General features: G+C 36.1%; 1 protein-coding gene across 1 annotated transcript in view; it reads left to right on the forward strand.

The window, feature by feature from the left end:
- COL24A1 (collagen type XXIV alpha 1 chain) overlaps nt 1-23,643 on the forward strand; it is a 413,841-nt gene that overhangs the window by 237,759 nt on the left and 152,439 nt on the right. Inside the window, exons 25-28 of the mRNA XM_047085469.1 lie at nt 7,686-7,739; nt 12,421-12,474; nt 14,148-14,201; nt 15,482-15,535. Of these exons, the coding sequence (XP_046941425.1) occupies nt 7,686-7,739; nt 12,421-12,474; nt 14,148-14,201; nt 15,482-15,535 (216 nt within the window). The remainder of the gene's footprint in view (nt 1-7,685; nt 7,740-12,420; nt 12,475-14,147; nt 14,202-15,481; nt 15,536-23,643) is intronic.

A 23,643-nucleotide genomic window follows, 5' to 3' on the forward strand; every position in this document is an offset into this window, starting at 1 on the left:
GGTCACTCACAAATACCCACTAGTCTGTATATATTCTAACCTGAAGCCACTTCTCCCACAAGGTGGATGGTCTGGGGCACTCCCAGAAATTCTGCTCATTACAAATATTCCATTGTCATTGCCTTTTAAGACACTTTCAACTGAAGCTATAGTGCATTTTCTATCCATTTTTGGTTCTCAACTACATAGTATCTTAGTTCAGGCTGCTATAAGGAAATACCACAGTCTGGGTGGCTTAAACAACAAACGTGTTTCTCACACTTCTGGAGGTTGGAAAGTCCAACATCAAGGCACTGACCAGATCCAGTGATTGGTAAGGGCCCTCTTCCTGGTTTGCAGATGGCTGTCTTTTCAGTATGTCCACACATGGTATAGAGAAAAAGGGCTAGTTCTCTTCTTCTTATAAGGACTTTCATCCCATCCCAGGAGCCCCACTATCATCACCTAATTACCTCCCAAGAGCCCTACCTCCAAATACCATCCCAATGGAGCTTTAACATATGAATTTCGAGGGGACACAAGCATTCATTCCATAGCATTAAGACTACCCATCCATAAACCAAGTTTGGACTTTTTCCTTCTCAAGCAGCTGGTCATAAGGGTTCTCCTAGATAGCCAAAGGTGTCTGCTGAAAAAGAGTTTGGGGTTCTAGACCACTTCTTCATTCAGTTCGCCTATACCTCTGTTGTGCTCATGTTCCATCCCACAATGCACTGGAACCATTTATCTTCTGTCTGATATGACAGCTTATGACAGATCTAGATGCATGGTCATTTGGTCCCATGGTTAGGTGCTCAGTCTCTACCCCAGCCTAGTAGCACGCTAGAATTTGATTTTCAAAACACAAATAATTCTCTGTTGCAAATGGCATGGCCTTGCCTCAAAACCCAAGGAGCCTGTTATGTCCTTCCTATCACAGCTTGCTGTGAGCTCTACATGGCTTCCTTTCCCACCTCTAATGTTTCTAAAACCATAGGGTCTGCCCAGTCATATGGCCCAAGTGGCAAAGCTGCTTACCTCAAAGCTTAGACCCACTACAGGACTTTTCACAATCTCTTGAGGTACACGCAAGGGTATTAAATCCTATATCGTTGAAGAGTGCTCCCAAACTAAGAAACTCTTTCATATCTATTTTTTGTTATATTTATGTTTTTTTATATTATGTCATGGCTCCCTTGATTAAGTACCTCTAAAATTGGGTTCCCACATACTCTCCCAGCTCCTACCAGTATACATTGGCTGGATCTCTCATTTCTTTGGCGTATGGTCTGTTCCTCCTATATCAGACATGGCAAGCTCCGGATGGATTATACTGTGACTTACCCCTAGTTATTGGCATAATGGCCAAAAGAGGATGTATAGACAAAGCCTAATTGGGGTACACATTTTCTATAGGAGAGACTACTAGCATTAAAAAGTAGGCCATTTCTGTAAGCTCATAGAGTTCGAAGGAGTCTGGTGATTCAAAATCTTCAGGGACTTCTATACAGGTGTCCCCATGCCAAGTGTCAGGATCCCATTTTTTTTTCCCCAGCCAAGGCCCTGACCTTGTTCTAATAGGCTTGTCTTGGTTAGAGATTTTACTTTCCCTAGAGTTTGATCATTCTGTTAAATCCTAGGCTTTTACTCAGTTTCTCTGTCCTTCCACTGGAGGAAATAAGAGTCCAAACAACCCTTTAGGGAGCTCTGGGGCATATATGGCCCATCAGAGTAATCCCATATTAGGCAAAAATGGACATGCCTTCATACTCTCACTTTAGTCTTTGGATGTAGGCCTCTCTGCTGGAGCCTAGACTTTGAAGAAGTTGATTACAGCAGCAAGATCTTCTTAAAGGGCTGTGTGGGCAGCTTATCTCTATTTTCATCACTACTGCTCTATCTAATTTGTTTAGTCATTCACTCAATACATATTTATTAATTATCTTCTATATTCCAAGAGTGTGCTAGGTATAAGGGACACAGTATTAGATAAGGCATTATCCTTGCCTTGTAGAGCAATGCAGACTAATGAACGTATAGAGCACACAGACAAATGAACTTGAGGTTACAGGCAGCTTCCTGAATGGTAAAGGATGAGGCAAATGAGCTAAAGTAGCTTACTCCAAGTCACAGTGTCAAATAACTATCTCCTTAGCTTATAGATTTCATTTGAAAATAGGGGTGAAGTGATCCAAAGGTTAGTTTTTTAGGAACAGTGATGTTTCCAAACAAACAGAAAAGGTTCATTCATGTTTATCAGGTCATAAAATTACTCCTAAATGAAACGTCCTGAAAAACATTATAGAGAAAAAAAAATAGACAATATCCTCCTTTTGACCATATACTTTCCATGTATAGTCAACTCCGTAAGTTTTCTTTTTTTCATCCTGTTTTCTAAATGTTATTGTTCTTGGCCTTTCCTTTTCTCAGTCCACGTACTCACTTTGGTGACTTATCTACTCTCCAGGTCTTTACTGTCTATTTGCTGATTATTCACAAATAATAATAATAATAATAGTAAATAAAATAAATAAAAATAATAATAGTCCTTAGCTCTAGCCTTGCATACTTCATTGTGCAGTGAATATTCCTATCAGAATGTCCAGTATATATCTCCTATTCATCGTATCTAAAAAGGAATTCCTCTTTCTTATCCAGATAGTTTACACACACTTTATTTCCACTTTTCTATAAATTCCCCATATCTGTCCAGGCTGACGACAGTCTGTATTTTTGTTGTTTTGGACAAATATGTGAAGGTATGAGAATTTAAAATGGAGAAATAAATATTAGATATAGAAGTACATTTTCCCACGTGGTGCTTAAAGTTGTCATTTTCATATCTGACCAGTCTTCAGTTTCTCCTACCCTGGAAATTTTGTACTAGGGTGCCTCATGTAAGATTACTAATTTTTAAGGTAAAATTAAAATATCAGCAATTTCATATAGTACAACTGAGTACTACTACTTTTTTGTGGTAAGATGACTTCTAAAATTTTTATTTTTAAACAGAGAGTACACACTAATGCAAACATTGAAGCTAATGTTTCTAAGATGAAACAGAGCTATATCATAGAGAATTTGTCTTATATACAACATTTTCAAGTGAATTTAAAGAGCTTTGGGGGCTGAGATTTTTTTTTTTATCTTGCAAATGCAATCCTTTCCACACTGAAAATTTGAAACAATGTAGACAAGTTCTAAACCACTGTTAAGGCGCAATTATTAAGTCTAAGAACTTCGTACAAAATTGTTTTTAACATTTTAGTTTCAACTAGGAAATACTCTAATTTTATATGTCTTTAGTGAACAAGTAGGATGTGGTTACTTTAAAAAATGGCACTAGTGTATTTTAGAGTTTCTACTGACTTTTGGAAAAAAATAATAACTTCTTTTCAGTTCGAACAAGTGATTTATTGCACACGAGGCTTTTTGGCCTTTTGAATTTCCGCTTTAGCTTACAAAATCTTTAAATAGACTATTATGTATCCTATTTTATAAGAAGTGAAGTGTTTTCAGTTTGTATAGAGTTGTCCAGCTCTTAACACGCAGCATGTTTTGGTTCTAGGCTTTGTCATTTTCTTTAATGTGTGTAAGATGTGGAATCAGTGTTTTGAAACTTTTTAATGAAAATTCTTGGCCAAAAAGGTATAAATTGCTGATAATTCTTGTACATGAAGGCTATGGCTTCAGTCACTTTTTTGTAGTTCCCTTAAATATCCAAGAGAAATGATTTGGGCTCTGTGGGCTATACAGTATCTGTCACAACTACTCTGCCTTCGCAGAGCAAATGTGGCCATAGAACATAGGTTAATAATGGACATTGCTGTGTTTCAGTAAAACTTATTTACAAAAAGAGGTAGCCAGTCTTTGGAGTCACTTTGCTGACTACTACTTTATCTGAAATTCTATATACTTTATCTTCTTGTAATATTTTTACTATATACTTTGTATTTTAGTTAATAGCCCTTTCTAAATTGACTAGTATAGTGTCTTATACTTGGTAGATAATAAATAACTAATGAAATAAGAATGAAATTTTATACATTTCGTCTTTGGGAAAATGTACACCATTCCAACAACACTAATTTAGAATATTTTTTCTCCAGAAGTGTATAGCTTGAAAATAGATACAAAAAACTAAAGACGGAATCCTGGGTGGCTTAGTCAGTTAAGCATCCTATTCTTGATTTCGGCTCAGGCCATGATCTCAGTGTTGTGAGATGGAGCCCCAAGTCAGGCTCCGTGTGGAGCATGGAGCCTGCTTAAGATTCTCTCTCTTTGTGTGGAGGTTCCTCAAAAAATTCAAAATAGCACTACCCTGTGACCCAGCAACAGCACTACTAGGAGTTTACCCAAGCAATACAGGAGTGCTGGTGCATAGGGACACATGTACCCCAATGTTTATAGCAGTGCTTTCAACAATAGCCAAATTATGGAAAGAGCCTAAGCATCCATCAGCTGACGAATGGATAGAGAAGATGTGGTTTATATATAAGAGAATGCTACTTGCCAATGAGAAAGAATGAAATCATGCCATTTGCAGCAATGTGGATAGAACTGGAGGGTATTATGCTAAGTGAAAAAAGTCTGTCAGAGAAAGATGTCATATGTTTTCACTCATATTTGGATCTTGAGAAATTTAACGAAGACCATGGGGGAAGGGAAAGGGAAAAGAAGAGTTACAAACAGAGAGGGAGGGACACAAACCATAAGAGACTCTTAAATACAGAGAACAAACTGAGGGATGATGGGGGGTGGGGAAAAGGGAAAAATGGGTGATGGACATTGAGGAGGGCACTGTTGGGGTGAACACTGGGTGTTGTATGTAAGCCAATTTGACAATAAATTATATTTAAAAAATGCTCTCTCTTTCTTCCTCTGCCACCACCCTACTCATTCTCTCTCTCTGTCTCTCTCTCATACTCTCAAAATAAATAAACATTTATTTAAAAAAAAAAACTAAAGAAAACTAGTGGGAAGAATCAGAGTTTTTTTTTAATTTTTTAAAAGTTTATTTATTTATTTTAAAAGAGAGTGAGAGAGAAAGGTAACTGGGGAGGGGCAGAGAGAAAAGGAGAGAGAGTCCGAAGCAGGCTCCACACTGTCAGCACAGAGCCTGACACAGCTCAGACCCACAAAATGCGAGATCATGACCTGAGTTGAGATCAAGAGTTGGATGCTTAACTGAGTGAGCTACCCAGGCACGTCAAAACTCAAAGTCTTAATAAATTATTTATGTTCTCCTAATGTACGTTTCATTAAAGATTCCCTGTGAACAAAGATGTAAGTCTGTGAACTGCCTATTTTCCAGTGAGAACCTATCTCTTCCAAGTATGCCCTTTTGATGGACTGCACCTTCTAATACTTAAATCAGGAGTGACAAACTCAAATGCCCTACTGGGAGCAGGCAGGTAGTATAAGTAAGTAAAATGGATCAGGTATAAGAGATAAGAGCAGTTGGTATGGACTGTGGTGAACTAAAGAGAGCATCTAAGTAGCAACTGCTACTTAGATCTATCTAGTATTTGCCTTTGAAAATGCTTGCCTACAAGCAAGCTAGGTCATCTGAAACTAGGAATCTTATAAATCTTTATATATAAAATCTTTTTTATAAAAAAATCTCTGGATTTTTAAATCTTAGCACCTAATTCAGTTTCTGTTAATTAATAAGTAAGTGCTGTGAGCTAACCAGAATAGTTCTGTAGGTGGTATCTTTCTGGTATACATAGTCAATATTGGAATATGTCAAATGGACCTACTCCATTCACTCACCTGGGTTATATATATATATGTGTGTTAGGAAAAGGTTTTTTTTTTTTTTTCCCAGAATCAATACTAGTCTGTGTTCAGGTTCTGCTAGTTTGTTTACTCTCTCACTAATAGTTATATTTCACTGTTGTACTCAGATGTGATTAACTGCCCATTGATCTCTGATTGTCTCAGAGTGAAAGTGTCAATGCTCTTAAAATTAATAACCATAGAAATAAATTATTAGATCACTTCCAACTGGATATAACCGCTAATATTAGTGTAGTGTTTAAGAATGTAGATCTGTACTGTCCAATAGGTATATGCCAGTCACAAATGTCACTTAACATTTTTCAGTAGCCATATTTAGAAAGATAAAAAGAAGCAGATGAAATTGATTTTAGTAATATTTTATTTAAGCCAGTATCTCTGAAGCATTATCATTTCAATATGTAACCAGCTGAAACAATGATTTGAATTTTTCTTTCTTTTTGTACTAAATCTTCAAAATCTGATATCTTTACATTTACAGCACATGTCAGTTTTGACCAGCTACATTTCAAGTGCTCAATAACCACTTAAACTCATCTATACTATTTAAACTCATTGACCTCAGCAAGCTATTTAACTCATTGTCTTTTCTGTAGGGGCATCAGGATAATACTATCAAATATGATTGTTGTGAGGATTAAATCAGGCACATAAGGAGTGCTTAACATATGTTAGTGTATCCTTGATCACCAGATAGATTGACAGGTAGGTAGGTAGGTATACACAGGTAAGTGGATAGGTATGTAGGTAGAGAGAGAGAAGAGATTGATATGGATAATGATACAAATATATGTGGATAAAATTATGCCTCATGTATTAACTTCAGTTAGCTTCAATACATCAAATTGTTTTTTCATGATTTAGGTGCCTTCTATATACTAATGCATATTATTGTACAATAATCTATTTAAGCAGGGTCTTTGCTTGGTAGCTATTGAAAAAGAAAATGCTTCATACATCTCTAAATAATAGTGGAAAATAACCTCATAACTGAAAACAGGAGAAGGATTATGCTGCTGTTGTAAAACTTGTCCTGTTATTCTTTGTGTTTTCTATCCTGCTTGAAGTAGAATCCATAAAGACAAGGTGGATGAACACGGAGCCTTGTTCACTCTGAAACAGTATTATGATTGCTTTCTTTCATCTCTTTCAGCACACTAATTCATTCTTCACTCAAGCAGTTTACTCTGTCTTCTCTTGCCTACTGACCTCTTCTTATTCTTCAGCTTTCAGATTAGATGTCAAACTTGAGGTTTACCCTGACCATCTTTCCATAGGTCTTCTCTTCCACTCTCTGCCTGGGCATCATAGTTGTTTCCTTTATGAGCCAATATGATGATTTGTAATTATTCATTTTTTAATTTAATTGTTTTTGTCTCTGTATAAGACTCTTTTGCCTTATGAAGGCAGGGCCTAGGTCTGGTAATGAAATTTCAGCAAAGCAATGTAGTACCTGGCACAGAGCAGGCACAAAATATTTCTTGAGTGACAGTGAATTAATGAATGGGCATGTCGTGGTATTAGAAGCTTTCAAAGAAGTCACAGAAAGGATTTCTTCAGCTGATATACTCACATCAAGAAGCTATGGAAAAACCACAACTTTTTATAACATCCACTGGATTATAAACTCCACAAGGGCAGGAACTGTGTTTGGATTTGAAACAGTGCCTCCCAGCACAGGCCTGCCACCCCTTAGACACTCATATATATTTGTTGATTGAGTGAATAGATTAATTTTGGATGTGAAGTCATAGGTTGGACATCTATACTAGGAAGAATTTCATTCTAATATAAAATTTAGGATAAGTTAGAAGGAAACATATTGATTACAGGTGATTTAAAACCAAGATGCTGTAATAGCAATGCAATAAATGTGTATTTTCTGTTACATTTTTTCCTAAAAGGGACCTGTCGGTTTACCTGGAGAAGTTGGGATTACTGGAAGCATTGGTGAAAAGGTAATTTCATTCATTTTTTTTTTAAGTAGTAAGAATGCCAGGCTAAAGTAAAAGGAGGTATTTGGTATTTTATGTTATTAATTAGAAATCACTCATAACTTAAAATACATCACCTGTCCTGAATATCTTAAGTATATTGAATATAGCTAATAGCATATATGTTTCTAATTTTTAAAGGGCAGAGTACTCTTTAGGTTGTGATACTGTGCTCTGAAAAGATGAAACTGATGGTCTAGATTTATGATTAGACCATATTTAAATCTACTTTATCAGAGCAAGCCCCCTAAAGGAAGCCATTTTGAAAGAGAATAAGTAATCACTACCTGCTCCAAGTCTCGGTCACAATCTCTTGCCGTCCACTTGGAATGCAGTATGCATTTATTCATGGATATTCCTGGCTATTGTAATGGAAATTGTAATTTGCTTAAAGATTACCTAAAATCATTACTTGGGAGTGATTTTCCATGTTGAGTTTCAAATTTAGGGAAGCTTTTTTTTTTTAATAAAAAGTAATTTTTACTTGAAACCTCCAAGGGCATTTAAAATTTCTTTTATGGAATCTTATAATGGACTAGTAGATAATAACCCAAAAACTTTGACTCTTTGACTAAAACCTAACTTGCTGAATATAATTTGTAAACGCGATGGTCTAGTGCAATTACTACATGAGGCTACTTTGTGAATAATTAAGTGGAACCAGGACTAGAAGTAAATTAAATAATATTCCAGTTATTTCCATCCGAATTTTTTTAGGTTCAACAAAGAATATATTTTCACCCTATCCACTGAATATTTCTTATATATTAGCTTACAAGTAAGTAAGTAGTTTATCTGGCACAACATTTAAGGCAGAGAGTATCATAGATACAGAAACAATAGCAGTTCCTTAGCTTTCCTTTCTTAGAAGTATTTGAAACCTTTGGCTACTCCTTCCTTTTTTTTTTTTTTTTGTTTTCAAGTTTTTATTTCAATTCTAGTTAGTTAACATACAGTGCAGTATTGGTTTCAGGAATAGAATTCAGTGATTCATCACTTACATACAACACCTAATGCGCCTCACAAGTGCCCTCCTTAATAACCATTACCCATCTAGCTCATCTTCTACCCACCTCTGTCCATCAACCCTCAGTTTGTTCTCTATTGTTGAGTCTCTTATAGTTTGTTTCCCTCTCTCTTTTATTTTCCCTTCCCATAAGTTCATCAGTTTTATTTCTTTAATTACACATGTAAGTGAAATCGTATGGCATTTTTCTTTCTCTGACTTACTTCACTTAGCATAATACATTCTAGTTCCATCCACATTGCTGCAAATGGAAAGATTTCATTCTTTTTGATGTTCTTTATTCGTCAGTCATTGGGTGGATGGATATTTAGGCTTTTTCCATAGTTTGACTATTGTTGATAATGCTGCTGTAAACATCGATGTGCATGTATCCCTTCCAATCTGTATCTTTATATCCTTTGGGTAAATGCCTAATAATGCAATTGCTGAGTCCTCAGGTAGTTCTATTTTTAGTTTTTTAAGGAACCTCCATGCTGTTCTCCAGAGTGGCTACACCAGTTTGCATTCCACCAGCTGTGCAAGAGGGTTCCCCTTTCTCTACATCCTCACCAACATCTGTTGTTTCTTGTTAATTTTATCCATTCGAGAGATGTGAGATGGTATCTCATTGTGGTTTTGATTTGCATTTCCCTGATGATAAGTGATGTTGAGCATCTTTTCATATGTCTGTTAGCCATCTGGACATCTACTTTGGAAAAATATCTATTCTTATCTTCTGCCCATTTCTTAACTGGATTATTTTTTGGGGGGGCATTAAGTTTGATAAGTTCTTTATAGATTTTGGAAACTAATCCTTTATCAGATATGTCAGTTGCGAATATCTTCTCCCATTCTGTAGGCTGCCTTTTAGTTTTGTTGATTGTTTCCCTTGCTGTACAGAAGCTTTTGTATATTGATGAAGTCCCAATAGTTCATGTTTGCTTTTGTTTCCCTTGCCTCCAGCAACACGTCTACTAAGAAGTCACTGTGGCTGAGGTCAAAGAGGTTTCTGTCTGTGTTCTCCTCTAGGATTTTGATTGTTTCCAGTCTCACATTTAGGTCTTTCATCCATTTTGAATTTATTTTTGTGCATGGTGGAAGAAAGTGGTCCAGTTTTATTCTTCTGCATGTTGCTGTTCAGTTTTCCCAACACCATTTGTTGAAGAGACTGTCTTTTTTCCATTGGATATTCATTCCTGCTTTGTTAACGATTGGTTACTTATGTGGTTGTGGGTCCATTTCTGGCTTTTCTATTGTGTTCCATTGATCTATGTGTCTATTTTTGTGACAGTACCATACTGTCTTGATCACTACAGCTTTGTAATACAGCTTGAAGACTGGAATGGTGATGCTTCCAGCTTTGCTTTTCTCTTTCAGGGTTGCTTTAGCGATTTGAGGTCTTTTGTGGTTCCATACAAACTTTCAGATTGTTTGTTCTAGCTCTGTGAAAAATGCTATTAGTGTTTTGATTAGGATTGCATTAAATGTGTAGATTGCTTTGGGTAGTGTAGACATTTTAACATTGTTTGTTCTTCCAGTCCATGAGCATAGAATGTCTTTCCATATCTTTGTGTCATCTTCAATTTTTTTCATAAGTGTTCTACAGTTTTCATTGTACTATCTTTTACCTCTTTGGTTAGGTTTATTCCTAGGTATCTTATTGTTTTTTGGTGTAATTGTAAATGGGATCAATTCCTTGATTTCTTTTTCTGCTGCTTTATTATGGTGTACAGAAATACAACAGATTTCTTTTTTAATTTTATTTTTATTTATTTTGAGAGAGAGAATGCACGCATGCATGCATGCGAGTTGGGGAGGGGCAGAGAGAGGGGGAGAAAGAGAATCCCAAGCAGGCTCTGTGTTGTCAGCACTGAGCCTGAAATGGGGCTTGATCTCAACAACGATAAAATCAAAACCTGAGCCTAAATCAAGTCAGACACTTAACTGAGTGAAACACCCAGGCGCCCCAGGAAATGCAACAGATTTCTGTATGTTGATTTTATATCCTGTGACTTTGCTGAATTTATGTATTAGTTCTAGTGATTTTTTGGTGGAGTCTTTTGGGTTTTCTACAAGAGTATCATGTCTGAAAATAGTGAAACTTTGACGTCTTCCTTGCAGATTTGGATGCCTTTTATTTCTTTTGTTGTCTGATTACTACGGCTAAGACTTCTGGTACTGAAATTTTTAAATTAAGTCACAGTCAACATATCTAAAATGTGTCAATTTTCCCCCCACATTCAAATTGGCCTCTTCCCAATTATCTCATTTCTATTAGTGTGCCTTATACCTATCTCAATTCTTCCAGTCTTCTGGAATAAAAAGAGTGAAATCCATATTTACTTTCCCTTTTCCTTCATTCTCTATGCCTAATCTTTTAGCATGACTTAGAGTTTTTTCTATATAAGCTTTCTTTTTATATATATATAAGCTTTCTTTTCTAACAGTCATTCCAAAGCTATCCCCTCAGACATACTCTTACCAGTTTATCTTAAATTTACCTCCTGTCATATTTACCCTGCCCTTCCCTTTAAATCCTCTAATCCATCGCAGATACTAGAAGAGGACTAATTTTGATGGGCATGATGAAACATTTTTAAAAACCATCATTGGCCCCCTATTCCTGACCCTGTTATCTCCTCTACTTTACTGTCAAGGTACTACATAATCTTGGCTCAATCAGTTCATCCAACAAATTTTCTAATATTCTCCAATATAAACCTTTCTCTCTCCCATCTCGTATATGACATACCTGTTCCAATTCCTATTCTCACTATTTTGTTGCTTTAGAATATCCTCTCCTCTTCCCTCTATTTATTCAAAGCCAAACTATAGGACTGAAATTCTTATCTCCTCCATAAAGTCTTCCCAGATTCCTCTAATCCTTCCTGATTTCTTCTCTTCCTGGACTTAGAATAAGCACCACACAATTTACAATTTAATTGTCCTCTAATTGATCACCTTTGTTAATGTCATGTCTCCAAATACTTGAGAGTAGACTCTAAGTCAAATTTCTGTTAGATCTCTCCAACTCTTGTACATTGAAAGTGCTTAATATATATTTATTGATTTTTGACAATCAATAATAATATGACAAATACAAAATGAGCTAATTTCAAAAAATAAATATTTATAATATTTTCATTCTGACTTAGTTTCTTCTGTGCAAAGTCAAATCTTCTGCACTAAGATTATGACAATCTTGGGAATTTTAATGTGAATCAGTTTAATTACTTAAATCTGCTATGGCATGTTTGATTATCCTGATCATACTTAATTGCTCAGGTAGGTTGACAGAACAGAAATAAAATTTTATTCAGTGGTTGTAGAGATTAGTTAATTTTGACAATATTTTTGATACTTTTACTACTATTTTATATGTCTCAAAATGGTAAGCATTTCTCCTTACAAAGCAACAATACTTTTAGTATTTTATCCTTTGAAATATACCTTAGGGGGATTTTTATTGTATTAAAAGTCTAGCAACTTGAAGGTAAAGTGCAAAATTTGTAAATTAAAAAGTATTGGCAATTAAGGTAAGATATACATGTAAGGTATGATTCTGACAATTTCACTTAGCTCAATCATGACTGGTTAGCTTGCCTCAGTGTTTTTTTTTTTTTTCCTTTGTTTTAAAAGGGAGAACGTGGAAGTCCAGGTCCACAAGGCCCCCAGGGGGAAAAGGGTGTCATGGTAAGAGCTTAGTGATTTGAAATATCTATTTCCAAAGAACATAGTAATTCCAGAGGTGGGATTGCCTTGAATGGAATTTAAGTAAGTTAAAATTTCTATTTTATAGTATATTTCCATTAGAATTTTCTTTTCCCTTAAACAGTTTACCTTTCAAATGCCGATTGGCACTAACAAGCATGCAAATCAGATGGCTTGGTCAAGTGAGTCTATCGTTTTAAGAGAAGAATTAAACTGCCATAAATTAGCTGAAATGGATGAAAAAGAAAATTCAATTAGGATTCTACTTTTCTTTCATTACTTATAGTTTATATGACACATATCATCACTGCCACTCATCTATGAGTTTGTGGTCCTGAAGTAATTCTTTGATATATAAAAGATCAGAATCCGAATTCATCTTACTTTCTTGCACCTTTAAGGTAGTAATAGCTGACAGATGTTATATATAGACTGGTTTTTTCTTTTTTTTTAGTTTATTAAACAGTTTCTAAACATGACAGGAACTAGAAAAAAAAATTTATAAAAGAATCTTGCTTTCCCAAAATATATCATAATAGATCTGGTGGCACATAATACTATATACAAATTTATTTTACCCAAGCTATTCTTTTTAAAAAAAATTTTTTTTAATGTTTATTTATTTTTGAGGCAATGCGAGAGACAGAGGGCAAGCAGCGGAGGGGCAGATAGAGGGAGACACAGAATCCGAAGCAGGCTCCAGGCTCTGAGCTGTCAGCACAGAGCCAGACAAGGGGCTCGAACTGACAAACCGTGAGATCATGACCTGAGCTGAAGTCGAACGCTTAACCAACAGAGCCACTCAGGCACCCCCCTAAACTATTCTTTAGTTTTAAACTCTGTATTGTCAGCAAAATACTATAAGATTATTTTCTTACCTATGTCCAATTGCTGTCAAGCAAAATATTTAACATACCCATTAGGTTAATCAATTTCAGGAATTATTGCCTACTAAGAAATTCTTTGAATTAGTATTAATATCATAAAAGGTGTGGTACTTCTAAAATTTGACAGGCTACACTATTTCTACACATTCACATTCCTTAATTATAGAATTCTCTGACCTCTGACACTGAAATGGTTTCATGGTCTATATAACATAACATATATCTATTCATAGCATAACAAAACCTACAGAATGTAAGATGAATATTCTATTCTCAGTAGGTCATAATATATGATTCTGGTTTGAAAATTTCTTTCCTAGCCAAAGTGTTACTAATAAAAGGTTCACAGCTTCCCTGTAAACATTACTTATTTATTTTTTTTAATGTTTATTTATTTTTGAGAAACAGAGAGAGACAGAACACAAGCAGGGGAGGGTCAGAGAGAGAGACACAGAATCCAAAGCAGGCTCCAGGCTCTGAGCTGTCAGCACAGAGCCTGATGTGGGTCTTGAACCCACAAACTGCAGGATTGTGACCTGAGCCAAAGTTGGCCACTTAACCGACTGAGCCACCCAGGCGCCCAACATTATTTATTTCTATTATCTAACTGTGGAATATTTCCTATGGCCTTTTATATCTTTGATAGGAAAGAGATTTTATTACATTAACACCTTTTATTACTGTTTATAATTTACTGGTTTGTCTTCAATGAAAATTATCAGATAGAACAGAGACTTTATGTTTTTCATATTTTTACTCAAATTTTAGGGATATCCAGGTCCTCCTGGGGATCCAGGACCCATTGGTGCCCTGGGATTACCTGTAAGTACAGAAGAGACTTTATAGTCCCTTCTAGGACATCTATTTAAATTTAATTGTATGATTTTAGTTATACTATATTTTTTGCTTTTATGCAAAATAAGTAATGTATAAATTGATGGAGGCCACTTCTCTCCCCAGTCAAGGCAAAATACCCCAGAATATGTCATGGTATCTTAAACTCCCTTGACTCTACTTGCTATATTATTTATCAATCACTTTTGATAATTAGGACCATTCTGTAGTCTAAAACAAATTTAAACTTTCTTTTGAATAGCCATGTATAAGAAGACAGCATCCGTTATCAAGCTTAGAAGTGAGCTTAAATAAACAAATCACAAACAAGGTCCAACATATTTTCCTTAGAAATCTGCAAATATTTTCAAATGACCAGATAAAAGTCGAAGAAAATATACCTTCATTGAACAAATATTGAGTTTTGAAAATACTCCATTTGTGATATAGAGAAAGGTAATAAAATCATATCTGTAAAGAAATAAAGTTTGGCTTATCAAAATTTGACCGTTATCATCAACTTAAATATGAAAAAGATAAGCGTTAATAATCACCTCAACGGAGCTATTATCAGAAACGATTTATGCTGTTTTGTGAAGCTCCTGTTTTAAACAGAGGCCTGATTTTCCAGTACACTGAGAGACATGTTATTGACTTCTAAAATTAGGAAGATTGGTGTTGATCGGTACAGTTGCCAATCTTTTTACTCACATAAGATAATAAATAAACCCAACATTCTATAAAAGATCACTGTTTTTACCTACCTAATTTTATATAGATAAATAAATTTTGTTTTCTAATTGAGTCTTTATTGAAGACTATAAAAAATTCATTGTAATTGACTTAGTAATAAGTAACTTAATCTTCATTACAGTCTATTTGTGGCATATTAATTTGGTGCATTTTGTGACTTTTCACGGTAACAGGAAAAATATATTTTTATGTGATGGATTATCATAAATGTCTAGAATCATGAGGAAAAAAATCCTGCAACAATAGCCATTGCTTTTTTGATGTACCAGCTGACTTCACTGGCTAAATGAGTGTCTCTTTCCACTGTCACTCTATATGTGTTCCTCCTGAAAACAACTTAGAATACTGGGAGAGTGGAGAATATTGGGGAGGAAATTATGGCATTTATTTCAGAAATAAAGCATATTTTTAAGGAGACTAACCAATTTTATTTTAAGAATTCCCAAGGTCATAACTACTATTTTGATAACATTCCTGTGAATTCTATAACTGATTTTTAAATGTTCAACATGTAGGGTCATGTGGGAGCAAGAGGACCACCTGGAAGTCAAGGTCCTAAAGGACAAAGAGTAAGTTATCTAATGCAGGAAGTACATTAACCTCAAAAAAAATGGCTTCATAATTGTGATGCGTTCAGCAAAAATAGCTCCATGTCTTCTAGATTGTGCTTATTGGGTTTTTTTTCCTTATTTTTGTTAAATTAGATGAACTACCTACATTAATTTAAGTGTGACTCATAATCATCTGTACTGATAAAACCACACTTTTCCATTTTATGTTTTACAAATTTTACTAATTTACATAGAATTCTTTCTTATTCTCAATTTCCAGTTCCACTCTTTGGGAAAATTATAAATGTGAAGATGTTTAAATAAATTATTTTTCTACTCACAAGAGACTTACATAGTAACATCCTGACAAAATAAGAACGATAGAAAATGGAATGAAGACACACACAGGATAACTAAGAGTTTGTTCATTGTAAATCAGAAGTGATATAATCGTCATTGTTTAGTAATTAGAAATCTTTCAATCTTTGAGTCTTTTAAACATTAAATCCTTTTTTTTAAGAAATCAGAACCACAGTATATTGCATGCTTGTCACATGCCAGCCACCTTTACATATATTATTTTACTTAATACTTAAAACTACCCAGAGAAGACGTATAGTCTCAGATATTCTAGCCAAGGAAAACAGAGCTCAGAGACTTTTAAGTATATGGTCTATAGGCACACAGAGAGAAATGACAAAACCAGGATTCAAATCTTAGTGTGTTTACTCCCAAGCGAATGCTTATTAAGGAGTTTTTCTCCCTTGATAAATTTGAATATGTGGGCTTTAAGAATTCTCTTTCTCCCTTGGCTTTACCTTGAATTTTAGAGCTAGTGAAGAAAATATTTATAAATTCTAAAAACATGCTGTCCAACTAACAAATTTTGTTAAAAACAAAACAAAAATTGCATTTTCCAGTTGGCAAATGGGAGAAAAGTATTATGAATGCCCAGTTGGAACAGCTTTAGCTTCATGCCCTGTGTTTTAGGTAAAGATTGATGAAAGAGAGCAAATTTATCTTTATTATTATTTCTTTTCTGAAAAACTATTTTTCTTATTGGGTTATAGATTTACAGTCTCTAAATAATCTCGATGGCCACATCTACTTTAGTCCAAATGGTGTTTAAAATAATAGAATAAAAAATGACAGTAGATGATCTGTACCCACACTGTCATGTAGTGGTCTGCACCCTGCCACCATTCAATACTTGGTCGGGTCCAATGTGTTTATTCGGCTTTGTATTAGTCAGAGTGAGAAAGTTCAACCAGTTTTGTGAGAGTTGAAACGAAGCAGAATACTTTGCTGTGTTTTGCCCTTTGTTAATTAAGTAATTGAGGTCTTATTGATTGTCCAAGTAGAAGTCATGTGCCTGAGCAAGATCTCCTCTGAACCACTTGAGTTATCTGCTAATTCATATGGAAAGTTCATTTGCTCTGTGGTTTTCTGACCTCCCCATGACCCTTGGGTAGATAGTTACCCTTTTCTAGTTTGCCACTTTGTCCTCAACTCTTACCTCCTCAATGGCCTATTTTCTTCTTATCTTCCAAATACATTTACTGATTCTCTCCCAAAATGGCTTCTCACAATTATTTAAAGTTCATTCATTACTTACTAAACAAGGAAATCTTATTTAGAAATAAAGGCTTTGTTGAATAGACACACTTCCTTTGCAGGAGAATATTTCAGGCAATTCATGAACATTGAGAATACAAAAAAAAAGAACTGAAGACCAGAATATTTGAAAAAGAATGTATTATTAGAAATTTCCATTCTAGATGTCACCTAGTATCTTCCTGTTTCTACTCTCTTCTTCTTATCAAACTCTTCTCCACTATGGCTGTGATCTCAATATTCTAGGTCCATCTTTCCCAATGTTTTCCATTAGCAAAAAAAAAAAAAGTGTCATGCCCAGAATTCGTGATCCCCAAAGACCACCAGGGAGCCGAGTCCGATGCAAAAGAGCCTTTATTCGAGCTAGCTCGAGCTCAATCCCCTACCTGCACCGACGCAGCGGTGAGATACCGGGGAGAGAGAGCGAGTTTCAAAAGCACAAAGGTTTTATTGGGGTCTAGGGGCAGTTGGTGAGGTAATGGCTGTGGCCTCAGCCGATTGGCTGGGGAAGGGTCGGAGTCCTGTTAGCAGGTCACCGGGCATGTTTTGATCGGGAAGTTTGAACGGGTGAGCGGGAGGTTACTCAAGGGGAGGAGGCGTGGTTAAGGTGGAGGACACAGAACAAGATGGAGTCGGCCAGCATAGGTCCGCCCTTTCAAAAGAAGAAGAAGAAAGGAAAAAAGGAAGGAAGGGAGGGAGGGAGGGAGGGAGGAAGGAAGGAAGGAAAAGAAAGAAAAAGAAAGAAAGGGAGAAAGAAAGAGAAAGAGAGAAAGAGAGAAAGAGAGAAAGAGAGAAAGAGAGAAAGAGAGAAAGAGAGAAAGAAAGAAAGAAAGAAAGAAAGAAAGAAAGAAAGAAAGAAAGAAAGAAAGAAAGAAAAAGAGAGAAAAGAAAGGTGACGATATATGTCTAACCCACGGAGATAAATGAAAAAGGTATCTGGCTCAAAGTCCCTGTGCTCCAGCTCTTCTCTGCCATGCCAATGGCTGAGGGGGTTGATCTTCCCAGCACATTTGTAACCCCTTTGTGGCACACAACTGTGTCACAGTACACTGGAGAGGAAGCTGTGCCCAGGCACACTGACACTGAGATCACACAGAGAATTATCATTATGGAACTAGTGCTTATGTGCCCTTACTGTGTTGCCTGTGACTTACACTGTTATCATATGGCCATGTGAACATCATGAATAATAGGACACTCTCTTAATTAGGGGTCTGCCTGCCCATCCGTCTGTCATTCAACTATCTAACATTTACTGATTTCTTACAATTTGTTAAGCATTCTCCTCATACCATGGAGGATCCAGTGTTAACTACGTTTTAGATCTGGACCACATGGATTTTTCTATTTAATTAGTTACAGCCTACTTGGCATTTGAAATGTTGTACAATACTGTACAATTTCCAGAGGATAAGAAAAGCTCAGACAACCAACAATGTCTGCCATCCCAGAAAACAACTTAAACAATTTAGAATAATGCAAATTTGTCTAACCTGCGTTGTGAAGGTTGTAAAATCCTGCTTCTTATATAGATGAAAAAAAAAAGCAGGATTGGCTGAAAGTATCATTCTTATGATTGGAGATTCTTAGGTGGGAGATTTGCCACAAATGTAAAGTACTATTATTTATCCTACATACTCTATGCTTTTTTTCCACCTGCGAAGTTTGGCTAAAGAATAGTTACTTAAGTGTAGTAAAATAACTTAACATGCCAAAGCTAATACATATAATATATACAATCATATCCCCCATATAGACGATATAGGCTAGCGGATTCTCTACTGTAGTACCGGAAAGATGGTAGGTTAGCCTTTTTGGGTCACTAAGAATCAGCACAACTTTAGTTGCTGTCCCTCATGCACACATGGAACTCACTGGGGCTAAGTAACTGATCTGGTGATATCTCCCCAATGTGTACTTCTGTGTCCTGTGTCCAGCTGCCCTGACAGAAGAGATGGCACACCTAGCAAAGTTATCCTCTCTTTTCTTGCCCATGGATTGGGTCTTTGATCATTAGGCAACTTCAGATTTTGTGTCCTTCCTCTAGAGGGGTGGTATAGAGGCATTCAATTAAATGATTTGTATTCTATGCTATTTAGGATTTAAATAGGGAGAAAAGATTGAAATGGCTGTATTAGAAATATGTTTTAGATTTTGTATGCAAGATATAGAATGTATAGGATTATAAAATTTTTGAATTGTGGCTTCTTCAAGGAAATGTATACCATATTGGGAAACCAGCCATCAGCATTTGTGATTAGGCTTGATGCTAGCACTACCTGGAGGACACCAAGTGATGAAGAGGAGCTTCTTGTGTGGTTTCTTCTCCTGGAAGAATTTATAACAAGACTAGGATGAAATGATCTTTCCACAAAAAGTCACAGATAATATTAGTTTTTGTTTAAGAGAATGTTTTGTTCCAGCTGTGTTAATCAAGAGCCAGAAAAGACTGCTAGGCATAATTAGGCATCTGAGTAATTTCAAATTAATAGAGGGATCTGGGGCTCCTGGGTGGCTCAGTCGGTTAAGCGTCTGACTTCGGCTCAGGTCATGATCTCACTGCTCGTGGGTTCGAGCCCTGCGTCAGGCTCTGTGCTGACAGCTCAGAGCCTGGAGCCTGTTCTGGATTCTGTCCCTCTTTTTCTCTCCCCCTCCCCTGCTCACACACTGTCTCTGTCTCTCTCAAAACTAAATAAACATCAAAAAAATTAATAAAAAATAAAAAAAATTAATAGAGGGGTCAAGCAAAGACAGATGGATGTGGTGAAAAGGAAAAACATACTGAATCCAAATTAGAAAGACATTTGTTCTGTGAATAAGGGTTGTTTCTTTCATTCATAGATACTTTGGCTTATTAAAATTGATTACAAGTGTTATATTCTCTTAAAAGCTTCCTACATAAACAAGTGTGCTGTTTATGTCAGTGTTTTAATCACAGTTTTTTGTTTTTTTTTTTATTGTAGCATATATATGAAGCAGTGGTTTTGTCTCCTATCCTGTAATACTTCTAGGACTATATTGATTGTTCAGGAATTGTGTTAACCCTTTAAGATTATTGCCTACAATTCAAATACTTGCTATTTTATGAAACATGTTTAATTTATGGACTGAGTTATCAGACTTTATTCCAGTTTTTAGAACCTACTAACAGCCACTTATTGTAGCCAACTTTTTCTTAAAAAGGATAAAGATCAGATATTTTATTTAGCCAGCACACATTCTCCAAGAGGTTTATAGATAATCAGATATTTTAAAGCAGGTATTAAAAAAAATAACTTGGGGCACCTGGGTGGCTCAGTCAGTTAAGCATCCAACTTCAGCTCAGGTCATGATCTCACGGTTCGTGAGTTTGAGCCCCGCGTCGGGCTCTGTGCTGACCGCTCAGAGCCTGAAGCCTGCTTCGGATTCTGTCCCCTTCTGTCTCTGCCCCTCCCTGCTGATGCTCTGTCTCTCTCTCTCTCTCTCAAAAATAAATAAGCATTGGGGCGCCTGGGTGGCTCAGTCGGTTAAGCGGCCGACTTCAGCTCAGGTCATGATCTCGCGGTCCGTGAGTTTGAGCCCTGCGTCGGGCTCTGTGCTGACAGCTCAGAGCCTAGAGCCTGTTTCAGATTCTGTGTCTCCCTCTCTCTGGTCCTCCCCCATTCATGCTCTGTCTCTCTCTGTCTCAAAAATAAATAAACGTTAAAAAAATAAATAAGTAAATAAATAAGCATTAAAAAAAATAACTTTATGCCCATTAAATGCCTATTACAATACTCTTCATCTCTCTTGGATCTTGTCCTAAAACTTACTTTGCCTCAGGAGTCAAAGAAGGCACATTAACTAACCCAGGGTTAACTTTTACAACCTATATCAGAGTGAAACTTAGAGACACTGATAAAGCTAAGCTTTGAGTTAATTAATTTAGCCTTAACCGAAGCATAGAGAGTATTGAGCTTTCCTAGTGTTCTTCCAGACTTACCTCTTAATTAGCAGCCTTAGGCTTTACAGGCTTTAATTAATGCAATTGCTATACTTAGACCTTTAAAAAAAAAAAAAACTAAATGTGGTTATCTTTGTCATCACTGTAGGAGCAGAAACTTGTCTTTCTTTGTTCCCCATATAGTCCTCATTTAGTAAATGAAATAATAATATGAAAGTATTTTTAAATACCCCCTCTCCACCCAAGCAAACCTACACTTCCAGTTTGTTTGCTATTAATGCTGTCCTCACTCTACTAGTTATTTATAACAAAATGTCCAAGAAAGATAGAGATTTCAGGTTGCAAAAGAGTTGAGTGCCCAAATAACAGTGGACACATTTTTTTTTTTATTGAACTATAGTTGACACACGTTGTTACATTAGTTTCAGGTGTATTACATGTGATTTAACAACTGAGTTTATGCCCTACTCACCACAAACGTAGCTACCATCTGTCACCAGACACACTCATTCCTTTTCGTACTCCCTCAACCACCTTCTGTTATGACTCCAAAAATTTTTGTAAAGTGTTTCCTTACAGGTGAGAAAGAGGAGAAATGTGCTGAAAAGGAGACAGAGAAAGAGAATCAATACAGGCTGCTGAATTTTTAAGGTGAAGGTGATGATTAGAACCAGGTCCTGAGGAATCTTTGCACTTAAAACTTCAGTCATCCTTTAATAATTGCTTTTTTTAAATTTTAGTTACTTAACTATTAAACATTCCAAGCTTGTCCCCACCTCAGGACCTTTGCAGTTTCAATTTCTTCTGCCAGAATGATCTTCCCCAAGTTATTTGCAAAGCCTGAAATCTTACCTCCTTCAGGTGTCTACCCATATGTCATTTTAGAGAGACTTTTCAGACCACCCTTTCTAAAATAGGGGTCCCCATTTTGAATTCTCTCTAGTCCCTTGAGTTCTTTTTTTACTTCATTACACTTGACTACTTATTGTCATTTTATAGTTCAAGTTTGTATATTTATTTCATTGTTTATGTATTTAGGGATGTGTCTCTTCTCCCTACCGTATCTTCTGTGCCTGAAACAGCGCCTGGCTTATCATAGGCACTCAGCAAATGTTTGCTAAATGAGTGACACACTTTGAAAGTCTCTTATCTATTCAATTGAGTCCATATTCCTCAACTTGACATTCAAGGTTCTACACAATAAGACTGTAATTCAAGTTTACAGTCTTTTATGGAAAAATAGGGCAGAAATGGAAGTTAGGGACAAATTGTGGAGTACTGTAAGTACAGACGGAGATTATAGAGCTATGGCTTTAACTTTAGTCTGACCAGTGGAGATCCTCATGGAGTGTGAGCCTTCTCTCTAATCCCATGAGTGTGCCTAAGAGGATCAGGGAATGCAGTACCCTAGGAGTACCCAGGAAGAGAGTCCTATTATAGTAAGCAGTTTTTGAAGAACAGAAAGCTAAAGCAACCTCACGTAAGGTGTTCCTTCGTATCAGCATGATGTATTGGGAAATGTGTATCACTATTCATTCAGTGCCTTCTCATTGCCTATTGACTTAAAAATAAACTCCAGTCTTTCACCTTTCAAATCCCAGTCTTTCCAAAAATTTCTTCGTATAGAAAATATTTAATATAGAGATACTAAGAAATGCTACGTGTAATCAATAAACAATCTAAACAGACTACCTTTTTTTCATTCTTGGGTTTCCTACCTCTTTACCCTTTTCTCATACCATCCTATCCCTCTGTCCAGAGTTCCTTCTAGAGCATGATCTCCAACTGTCAAAATGATATCTTTATTCCCTAAACAAAAAAGTGAAAACTCTCTCCCTCCTTTGAATCCTTTTCACCCTTAAATGCCTTTTCTCCCCCTATATTATAATCAGTTGTATAATTTACCTTACCATTCTATAAACTTCGTGAAGGAGAAATTTTCTTATAGTCGTGTATCCCTGTAACACTGAATGCAGTCCTTTTCCACAGTAGATGTGACAGTGTTGTCAGTGTTACAGAACTGAGTTATTCCCTTTGAAAGGGACGTTAAGATCAGATCTTCTAAGGAGAGTTATAGTTTAGGCATGGAGACATATACTACCATTTATTTAGAGAGTGACTTTTGCAACCACTGGTTCTTCACAGCTATTAACAGAATATTGATAGCAACTTAACTTAGCTTTAAATTTACATGAATATTCATTCCTAGCTGTATTTTCTGTCCCTTTTCTGTGTCCCCAACCATCTTCCAGTAACTACTGACAAGCAGGTGCATAACAGGCACAATGCAGTCAGCCCTCATTTTCTAACAAAGAGAAAAATGCCATTCCCAAGATATAAAACCCAAGGAGACAGTTGGATAAACAAGCCAGCCACTTTTAAGTTAGTGTAGAGTTGTTCTTAGAATTTATTGTGGCTAGCTCCTGAGTGAACAAGATGAACGAAATAGTGAAATAACAAACCTGTACTGTAACCACCTCCACAACTGAATCATCTGTTGTCATGGTCTTATATTTTATTCTTTGGCCTTAAATCTTGAAAATACTGGCTTGATTGTCCCATACAAAGAGGTTCATCCATATACCTAGCT

The sequence above is a fragment of the Lynx rufus genome, unplaced genomic scaffold (genome assembly GCF_022079265.1).
Source record: "Lynx rufus isolate CCGP_SWC_20201006 ecotype Redwood Valley unplaced genomic scaffold, mLynRuf1.p SCAF_2, whole genome shotgun sequence".
NCBI lineage: Eukaryota > Metazoa > Chordata > Mammalia > Carnivora > Felidae > Lynx > Lynx rufus.